This window comes from Rhineura floridana, chromosome 11, assembly GCF_030035675.1.
Source record: "Rhineura floridana isolate rRhiFlo1 chromosome 11, rRhiFlo1.hap2, whole genome shotgun sequence".
NCBI classification, from domain to species: domain Eukaryota; kingdom Metazoa; phylum Chordata; class Lepidosauria; order Squamata; family Rhineuridae; genus Rhineura; species Rhineura floridana.
Window position 1 is genome coordinate 9484372 of NC_084490.1, and position 11074 is coordinate 9495445.

General features: G+C 38.6%; 1 protein-coding gene across 1 annotated transcript; it reads left to right on the forward strand.

Moving 5' to 3' along the window:
• Window positions 1-2098: 2098 nt before the first annotated feature.
• On the forward strand, window positions 2099-10837 carry LOC133366971 (vomeronasal type-2 receptor 26-like). Its single transcript, XM_061590532.1, has 6 exons — window positions 2099-2419; window positions 3047-3725; window positions 5791-5957; window positions 6038-6265; window positions 7690-7816; window positions 9942-10837. The coding sequence occupies exons 1-6, from the start codon at window positions 2099-2101 to the stop codon at window positions 10835-10837; spliced, it is 2418 nt and encodes an 805-aa protein (XP_061446516.1).
• Window positions 10838-11074: the final 237 nt, after the last annotated feature.

Here is an 11074-nt window from a genome sequence, read left to right on the forward strand (position 1 = left end):
TACATATTATAAATATGTAAATAAATGAATAAATGGGTGACCTTTGAAGTCCCTTGCAAATCCATATTTCTATGATGTGACAAAAACATTTGCTTTAGCAGTTCTGAAGCAAACATATTGTCAACAATTCAAAAATGTTGCAGAAGGCACTCCCTTCCTGTAATTATCTAAATCACTGTAATTCATTCATATGGCAAAAGCTCCAGTGGTTTTTCAGAAGGCTGATGGAGAAATTATATTCAACAAACTAGTCTGAAATGGGTATAAATATTCATGTAATCCATGGACAGCTAAGATTAGAAATAAGAGAGGTGCAGGGCGTAGGTTGTCAGATGGCTGTTTCTTAATTGGCATTGATGCAGTGTTTTTGTAATGCTGTTCAACTTGAAGACAAGGTGTATTAACGGCCCTCTGAGTAGTGCATTAGCAGAGTCAGCTGCCACCCAAGCAATCTTGTTCAAATCAGGCTGATGGGAGTATTGATGATGTAGACAGAGAGACCTGGGAGAGTCCATGTGTAGGGGGTAGTTTACTGTCAGGATGGTACTTCTTTTGCTGTTGCTGCTGCTTTCAAACATGGTGTGCAAAGTGCATAATGTTAGATGCTTGAGAAATAAACCTGTATATATTCCACAGGAGTGGTATGAGGCTGGAGATTTCCTCATTGGTGGGATGGCATCTCATATCTACTACATTTTCTCCAAACTTTTGTTCAATCAACGTCCACCTCAGTTCTTTGTTAACATTCCATTGTAAGGAAATTAAAAAAAAATTTTTTTTTAAGTAAGGTCTTTAATTTTATTTCACTGATTCTTTTATATTTGTCAGACTGACTGCAAATTACTTTGATGGCCTTGAAAAATAGAAAAATAACTTTTTTGAATAACATGGATGGTTGGATGGACATTATTCATTTTCTTTTTTTAAGATTTAGAAAAAATATATAACTATGTTTATTTTCTAATATGCATTCTATATTATTTAATTTAATGGTTATGCATCACTGTACCAAGCTCTTGAACCATAATGAAAGTGGCTGTTGTTGTTCATTATATTTTATATTACTTTTTCATGTTCTATTGTTTTATTTCCTTTTGGGGGGGCACACTATTTTTGATAATTTCAGTGCATATAGGCAATGCCTATACTGAGAGTTAGATGTTTCAAAACATTTATCTTTTTTAGGAAAAAAATCAGAAAATAGTTTCGGAGAGATGTTACTTCAAAATTCTCTCCACAAAGATAGAGAATATGAGAAAGAATTGTAAAATACAATTGCAATTCCCATCGCTAGTTACAAGGAGTGAAGGAAGTTTACTTGGGGAGAAAGGGAGGAAAGAAGGGAGGGCTACAGCAAACTGTGAAGAGGGGGAAGACATAGCAGTCGGAAGGTGCTGGATAAACCAATGAAAACAAAATGGAATTCATGGGAGAATTAGTGGGCAGAGCACAGCCATATTGTTCTAAACTTTTTGTATTATCAGAGGATTGGGTTAGTACAGATTTACAGAGGGAAAACTGTGTGATAGCTTCCGTTTGCCAGTAACATCATGTGAACCATGCAAATTAAAGTGATGTGAGTAGCACCAAACACACACTAAATCACAGTGTAGATGAGCCCATAATAGGCAAAACGTCAATAGGTAAAGCTTTCCCTCACATATTTATAATCAGGAAAACTTAATATTTTGTATTGAAAATGGCAGCTGTGTCATTATCCTTGTTTTCATTTCATACCTTTTTGCATTGCTGAACAGATAGAGCTCCTGGCAAAGGGATGTATTGTTGAATTAAAAAAAGAATGTTAAAAGATTGTAAACTAACTTTCAATCATTCCTTTCTTGAAAGGGAAATTGAGAGCAGCAGCAAAAAATTCACAACACACACATTTTCAACAACTCTTGATCTTCCTTTCCTTCAAGGAAAGTCACAAAGTAGGCAATGATAACCACATTAGATTTTCCTGTTTTCTGGTAAAATTTAGCTAATGATTTAATTGGTTGTTTCTGCCCCCTTCTTATAGTCAGACAGCTGAAGCTCTAATCCAGAATGGACAAGTACTGCACTAAAATGATTTTGTCTGCTATTTAATTCTCCCATGAAAAAAGAAAGTCACTTTATTTGCAGTGTGGTAACAAAATTCTACCAGCACATCCTTGCCCTGGTGTTTGCCATTGATGAGATCAATGAAAATCCCAAGATCTTGCCCAATGTCACTCTTGGGTTCCACATCTATGACAGCTACTCAGATTCAAGGATGACCTACCGTGCCACTCTGGACCTTCTCTTCAAATCACATCAGTTCATTCCCAACTACAAATGTGGCATTCAGGAAAATGTAATAGGAGTCATTGGGGGATTCAGCTCCGTTACCTCCTCATGCATGGCTGACATCTTAGGTCTTTACAAGATTCCACAGGTAGGATCTGAGTATGGGAGTAACAGGGATTTCTGTTAACCTCCCCCATTCCTCTTCCCAATAGGAATGTAATAAGTCAAGCAGATACATAGAGTGGTAAAATGGAAAGGTGGGGACAGCGGAAATATGTGGAGCTGCGCTGGATTATAATTTGGTGTCCAGGGATGTTTGAGAGGAGGGTGATTCCAAAGACTGTGTGTTTAATATTTGTTGAAGAAGATTTCTGTAAAGGTGATAGGGGCAAACAGAGGAAAATGTGACCAAGATAGTGAGTGTGTGCATGTGTGTATATAGAGACATAGGAAGCTGCTTTGTACTGAGTTAGACCATTGGACCATCTAGCTCACTACTGTCTAGAGCGACTAACAGCAGCTCTCTAGAGTTTCAGATGTGGGAAGTTCCCAGCTCCACCTAGAGATGCTGAGGACTGAACCTGGGACCTTCTCCATGCAAAGCAGATGATCAGCCATTAAGCTCTTGTTCTTTCACTTTGGGTGTGTTTAAAAGGCAGGGATTATTATTCTATAAAGAAGTAGGTTGGCGATATATAGGACTCTATTGTAAGGAAATAATTAGATGATAAATAATGTTCCCACTCTAAAAAAAACCCAATTTTTTGTTCTTTAGATTTCATATGGCTCATTTGAACCAGCAGTCAATGATCAAAGTAAGTTTCTTTCTTTTTACCGCATGGTCCCCAATGAAGCCCTCCAGTATGAGGGAATTGTCCAGTTACTTCTGCATTTCAGATGGAAATGGGTAGGTCACATTGTTATGGATGATGAAGGTGGACAACGTTTCTTGCAGACCATGGAGCCAATGCTTTTGCAGAATGGAATCTGTTCAGCATTCATAGAAAAAGTTATAAAATCTTTGCAGTTATCACTTAAGATACCTGATTTGATCAATGAGATAAAGAAGATTTGGCCAAATTTCTTGAGAAGCAAAGCCAAGGCAGTCATTATTTATGGAGAATGTGCAACTATCATATGGTTGGGAAGTGTTATAAGGATGATTCAAGTAATATTTCCTCATTACAAAGAGATGTTATCTACAGCAAAAGTGTGGATAACGACAGCACAGATCGATTTTACATTGTATACCCTTCAAAAATTTGTTGACATTGATATGCAAATGTTCCATGGTGCTATCTCCTTTGCAGTTCAGTCAAAGGAGCTGGAAGGCTTCCAAGAATTTCTTCACACTGCAAATCCTTCGTGGGCAGATGGAGATGGCTTTATCAATTTTTTCTGGGAACAAGCATTCAGTTGTTCAGTTTCAAAGTCCACTGTGTTAACATTCATTGGTATTACGTGTACTGGAGAAGAGATGCTGGAGAGCCTTCCTTCTCCCTATTTTGAAATGAGCATGACTGGCCACAGCTACAGTATCTATAATGCTGTCTATGCTCTGGCACATGCCTTACATATCATGCAGTCAGCTAGAGCCAACAGTAGAATCATGGAGGACACAGGCAGATTGTTTCCTTGGAATGTGGACCCCTGGCAGGTAGTGTTATGAAAAGTCCAGTTTCCATGAAAGTTTGCATTGTCATATGTGACACTGACAGCCTGGGCATGTTCTGGAAATTGGCACCTCAAGGATAATAAATCTTAAACAATTTGATCGTATCAAAAAGATTATTTTGTAAAAAGTTGTTAAAGAAACATTAACTTATGCAGACTTTCATAAGCAATACATAATAGTAGGCACTTAAAGAGTTATAACTAATCTTTCAAGCCACCAGTTCTAAAAAAGTACCCATAAGAGCTCGCCATACCACAAAACAAGGAAACTGCAGGTGTGTGTTTGTGTGTGTGAAGCAGAATCTGGAAAAAAGGAAATGGAGAGAAAGAAAGAAAAGGAAGAGTGTGATAAAGAAGGCATTTGTTGGAATCGGATAGGGAAGAGAACAACCAAGGTACATAGGCTTGTGAATCTATGGTTTTTGTCACAGAAATAAAGGGGGAAGGATAGACAAATAGGCACTGGGGGAGGAGGTCCAGTAGAGAGTGGCTTGTGAGAAAATGTGGACTGAGAGAATGTGCTGGAGAAAACTTTGGGAAGAATTGGAAAGAGAGAGATGGAATTAAATTTGGATTGAGATTGGAGGAAGATGTATTTTGATGGGGATATGAAAGGTTTGGAGAAGCAGAAGAAAAGATCTGTTGCCAATTTTATACAGATTTCAAACATTTCTGAGTGCTTTGGTAAGGAATGCAGGGGAGACCCCTGTGATTCCCAGTAGCCAATCTTATACAGCAAAAGTCCTAGCAGATAAAGAAGAAAGGGATTTCCAGAGAAGGTCTGTGTAAAAGAAAAAAGGAGAGTTAGCATAGGGAAGGGGCATAGAACCTGTTCTAGTCTGTCCCCAATGTGACTTAACATCTATAGGAAGCTTATCATCAGGGGGTTTAGGGCTCAGTGTCATCAATATGCAGTGGATTCTCAGCTATACGTCTTCATACTATGTGAGCCATATGTAGCTGTGTCAGTGCCTAGAGATTATGATGGACTGGATGAGGGTCAGTAAAATGAACCCGAATCTTGACAAAATGGAGATGATGTTGATGGGTGGTTCTCATATCTTGGTATTCAGCCTGTTCTCAGTGAAGTTATACTCCCCCTGAAGGAGCAGTTATATAGACTTGGCATTTTCTTCGATCCATTAACGTCACTGGAAGTGCACGGGACTTCAGTGACAAGGAATGCCTTCTTCCAGTTGAGGCTGTAGCTGTTCCTGGATTGAAATAGCCTTGGCACAGTGTTGCATGCTCTAGTCTTGATTACTCTAATACACTCAATGTGTGGCAACCCTTGAAGACTTAAATATGTGCTATTGCAGAATTCCACTGCATGTGCATTTGCTGGTAATTTATGTGATGACATACAACACCTATTCTGCAGGATCTGCACTGGTTGCCTATATGTTACCAGGCCCAGTTCAAGGTGTTAATGCTAACTTTTCAAAGCCCTGATGACTTGTAACCTGGGTACTTGATGGAGTGTAACTCTCTCTGTGAACCACCTCTGCTATCAGATTAGGAGAGGATAACTTTCCTGTTGTTCCACTGTTGATTGTTGTTCACTGTGTGGAGACTCTGAATATTGCCTTTTGGTAATTATGCCCCAATGTTCAAACTTCCTCACCTTGAAAGTGTGGACGGCCACATCATTAGATGGCCTTGCGTTACTGAATCAAACATCTGTTCTCCCAGACTTTTCCTGGGCTTGGTTAAACCTGCTCTTGAGTTTTAATTTTAGTAAAATACACTGCTGCTGGTTTTAGTGTTGCTTTAACTATTGCTTTTTCTTTTACTGTTATGCTGTTTTACTTATGTGCTCATTTTTTATTTTTGTTTCTGCTTCAGGAAAATGTTTTAGTGAAAAGCAGTTTATAAATATTATAAATAAGAAACGTGTATACCCCAATTTCTCCTCCATGGATCCTTTTGGAAGTCTCTTAGCAGCACCTTCAACTGTTGAATGTACACTGATGCATGATTTGCCACTTTTTTCCTGTATCTGCTACCAAAAGGTGGATACTCTCTATTAGTCTTGAAGGGAATATTACTACACTTTATAGACCTTTTTTGGTTTTCTTACTTTTTCACCTAGCTTCACTCATTCCTTCAGAGGATCTCGTTCAACAACAGTGCTGGAGATGAAATTACATTAAATGAACAAGGAGAATTGGCAGCTGGATTTGATATTACAAACTTGGTCACTTTCCCAAATAACTCCTACATCAGGGTGAAAGTGGGAAGATTGGATCCTCAGGCTCCTTCTGGCAAAGAGTTCACCATTGATGACAACAGAATTGAATGGAACAAAGACTTCACACAGGTGGGGAAATGACTGCACAGTATCTCAGTATCTCAGATGTCGACATTTATGGCCATTCAACAGAACAGGAAGACAATAGCAAGTCCCAGCTTGTTGACCTGCCATTAAAATCAAAGTAGCAAGTACCAGACAGAGCATTTTTAATGCTGCCTTCAAGCATATAGTACTCTTGGCTGTGTTAGTACTAGCCTTCCAACAGGCTTTATGTTTAAACTAATGCTTTTTAAAGATTATTGTATTATGGTTTGTGGTGTTTATGAGAATACTGTTTTTGGTCTGCTGGTTATTGGATTTGTTAGTTATTTCTATAATGGATACAATTCTCATTTGTACTTATTGCTGACTGGCTGTTTACAATTTTGTTGGTTGCAGTTTTCATTGTACATGATGTTGAAATAGTTTTATATTTTTTTAAATGTTTGTAAGCCACATAGAGAGGAAAATTTTCAGGAAAGTTGTATAAAAAAATAAGCCATGACAACAAAAAGTGCAGCTTCCAGATAAGGCATCTCTGACTAAGATGAACCAGTAGTTATCAGAGAACAAATTATGTTGCTTGTCATAGCTTTCTTCTGAAGTCTCTCAGACAAGCCTCTAGTTATTAGCATTAGACTGAATACTAAGGTAGTTATACCTTTGGGTGGACTGAATATGGATATTTTAATCTTCCTGAGTTGCTATGATACTCAATTCAGCAAGTATTCCTCCCAAGTATTCCTCCCATAGACTGTGTCACCTGTGCACTTATGAATCTTATATTCAGTATTATTGCCTCTCCCATTTACTGGTAGATCATCTGCTGTAAGATGAACTTCCTAAATATTTTCTTTTTCTGAGAATTCTAAAAGCCTCTGAGCCAAGATCAGTGAGCTGGATTGCTTGGTCTTAGCATAGATATAGTGGGCATAATCAAAACCTGGTGGAATAGAGAGGCAGTTTGCTGCTGCTTACCAGTTAATAGGAATCACAAGTTGGGAAAGCATTGTTGCACTCATGCAAGTTTGCGGGCTTCCCATAAGCATCTGGTTGGCCACTGTGAAAACAATATGTTAGACTGGATGGGCCTCTGGCCTGATCAAGCTGGGTTATTATTATTATTGTTGTTGTTATTAATTAAATTTATATCCCACCCTTCCTCCTGAAGGGTGGCAAACATGACACAACAATTTTCAAAAACATTCTAAAAACAAAAACATTCTAAAACAGTTCAGTAAAACATTTTAAAAGGAGTTGCAGATAAAAATGTTCTTCCATCCAGTGATCACCAGGTTGCCACGAACAGTCTCCTTTACCCATCAAATGCCTGGGTAAACAGGAATATTTTCAAATTCCTCCTAAAAGTCAGTAATGATGGAGAGAGACACATCTAGCCAGGAAGGGCATTATTTCATAATTTCTTATGATGTCCCTATATCTTTGGATAGGTGCCACCTCTTTCATTGTGTAATGACTACTGCCTTCCTGGTTATCGGAAGAAAAAGAAGGAGGGGATGAAATTTTGCTGCTATGATTGTGCTCCATGTCCAGATGGGATGTTCTCAAATGAAAAGGGTAGGAGATGCCATTATAAAATATTCCAAATTATACAATTTATTGCAGCAAACTCTTTTGAAAGTTTGTTGTCACCAATTTGCTTGTATGTGTGTGTATGGAGATATGTGTTAAAATGTAGTATGATTTTATATTTATAGATAACGTTAATTATCATGAGGAATACATATTTAGAAAGGCAGGCAATACTTTTTAGAATCATGATCTAAGAGCATTCTGATGAAATGCTCTGGAACTCTGTTCTGGAATATATAAAAGGACATTTTAGCTCCATTAATGGTATTTTGTGTTCTTGGAAATTGTGAGAATGAAGGTAACAAACATCTTTATATCCCATAACGAAGAGATAAAACTCAGGATTTTTTCCCCCAATTTGAAATCAGTAACAAGTTGTTTAACCTTTCAGGCTCTCTGAGATCATTTAACACTGAGTGTAAAAAGAAACTCAATCACTCACTCCAACTGAGTTCTCTTTCTGGCTGAGGTGATGGATATTTGTCCTTCTTTCTCATCATTATCTGGGTTAGCTCCCCTAGCTCAGTGACTATGGCTAATCTGCCTTCAACCCATGGTGCCTCCATATATCTGTGCCTTGTGGCTTTGTTTCAGTGATTTGAGGAGGCCTCAAGCAGAAGTCATATCCCTATTCCCTGAACTCTTGTGGCCTCCCTTCATATCAAAGATGCCTCAGGGTGCATATCAAACGCTATTTTCTTTTTTTGTTCTTTTTAAAAATAGTTTTATTTGTGGATTTTCAATAGTAAATACAAACAATCTTATTCAAAAGAACCCATAACTCCTCCGCTCCTGCCAGGCATTCCATGTATATATATACACCATTCACAAAGAGGTAAGTTATTTCACAAGTTATGTGTAAGTATTGTGGTCAGTAGCAGGCTTTAGTTAATGTCATGTTCATTGTCTCAGCAGGTTACTCCAGAGATTGCCATCAGTTGTTGGGGGTATCCTAGACATGTTGCCTCTAATATAACTCTAATATGTTGAATAAAAATGTACCACGTTTCCTCAAAGTCATCTTTGTTTGATATGTCTTTTAGAGCCTTAAGTTGCTTAGAGAGTTTTCCCATAAGTGCAATGGCCCATATGTTCTCACACCAAGCCTCCAGTTAGCAGCTGTCTTCCAATGTTGAGTTAAGACCTGTCTGGCAGCTACAATAGAAAGGGTTAATAATTCTTTAAACAATAAGTCCTTTAAATCTTCAGTAAACAAGTTCAGTAATTTTAGCCTGGGATCACAAGGGACCATCTGACCTGTAATAAGACTTATTTCATCTGTTATTAAGCTCCAGAATTGTTGGTACTCACACATAACCTGCCCACCATGATCTTACTATGGTAGCCACCATTTAAACTACTCTTGGCTCCCAGTCAATATGACATAGGTATGAAAAAGCCCCTCCCAAGCCATCAAGCAAACTTTTTACTCTATCATTAATAATAAGCAAGGAGATCAGTCTCCTGTGTAGGCTGGTGCTGAGCTAGCAATAAAAGAAGGAACAGAAAGGGGGGCATTGTCGTAAGCTACTCCCTTATTCCCATTTCCTTGTGTATTATATGGCCCTTAGTAGCTCTTCCTTTCCTCCCCTCCACAGCAGCTTAGCACAGAGTAGTTCTGCCTCCTGATGCAATATGGGGATGGGGGAGCAGGGGTATACTTTATTAAACATATATGCAGTTATTTTCACAGGTTTTCTGAATCTTTGTTGCTGAACGATCAAATGCAACTTTCAGATTTTTTATGCATGATATCAGTGATAGGAATGTAGAGTTGGGTGAACATGAACCACCCAGAATCATGACAGCATGAGATTAAAAGGGACAAATGGGATGGGAAAGAAGTGCTGGTTTCTCCCCTCTAAGAATGAGGCTTACATTATTCCAGATTTCTGGTGGAATTTCACAGCATAGCACTTTTGATTCAAAGGCCACTAGAAAACCGGATGCCCTTCATCTAGAAAACTCTAGAATAGATAACATGGTGAATCTTTTGAAACCCCTAGATAGAAGCTCAAAATTTTCTCAAATGTAGTTCAGGTGCATTCCTGAAAAGGCAAATATTCCTTGTTTTTAAATTGTAATTGTTTTTAATTTTTTTTCCTCCCAGAAATTTGTATCAGTTGCCCAGAAGACCAATATCCAAACAAAGGCAAGGATCAATGCATTCCTAAGACACCAAATTTTCTAGCCTTTGATGAACCTTTGGCTATTGTTTCAACTATCTCAGCATTTCTCTTGTTTCTTATCACAGTTCTGGTGCTTGGCATTTTCATTAAGCACTGGAATACTGCCATAGTCAAAGCCAACAACAGAAGCCTCACCTGCATTCTCCTCGCATCCCTCCTCTTCTGTTTCCTTTCCTCTTTGATGTTCATCGGAATGCCTAATAAGGCAAGTTGCCGTCTTCGACAAACTACTTTTGGCATTGTCTTCTCTGTGGCCCTCTCTAGCATCTTGGCCAAAACTGTATCTGTGGTTTTGGCATTCATGGCCACCAAACCAGCATCCAAGATGAGGAAATGGTTGGGACAAAGACTGGCTTATTTGATTGTCCTTTCCTGCTCAATTATTCAAGTAGGGACTTGTGTTCTGTGGCTGGCAACCTCTCCCCCGTTCCCAGATTTGGATGTGCATTCAATGACTGAAGAACTTGTATTGTTATGTAATGAAGGGTCAGTCCTTATGTTCTACTGTGTTTTGGGATATATGGGCCTCCTGGCCATTGTCAGCTTCACTGTGGCCTTCCTGGCCAGGAAGTTACCAGATAGTTTTAACGAAGCCAAATTCATCACCTTCAGCATGTTGGTCTTCTGCAGTGTTTGGCTCTCCTTTATTCCATCTTACCTGAGCACAAGAGCAAAGTACACAGTCGCTGTGGAAATCTTCTCCATCTTGGCTTCCAGTGCTGGATTACTTGCCTTTATCTTTTTCCCCAAATGCTATATTATTGTGATGAGGCCTGAGTTGAACAACAGAGGGCAGCTAATACGAAGAAAAATATAAATATGAGTTTGTGGTTTCATTTATATTCTTGATATTCTTCATAGGATCATAAATGAGGTGTAAATGAACTGGGATGATGTGAAGGAACTAAATTTTGTGGTTTGGGGTATGTGTGAAGTGTCTGACCTTCAACAGCAAAATATAGTTATCACATTGAGAAAGATATCTTATTATTCAGGCCCCATGTATCAACTTTCCCCTTAGCTTTCTCTCGCCTTTGCCTCACACCTCCTCATC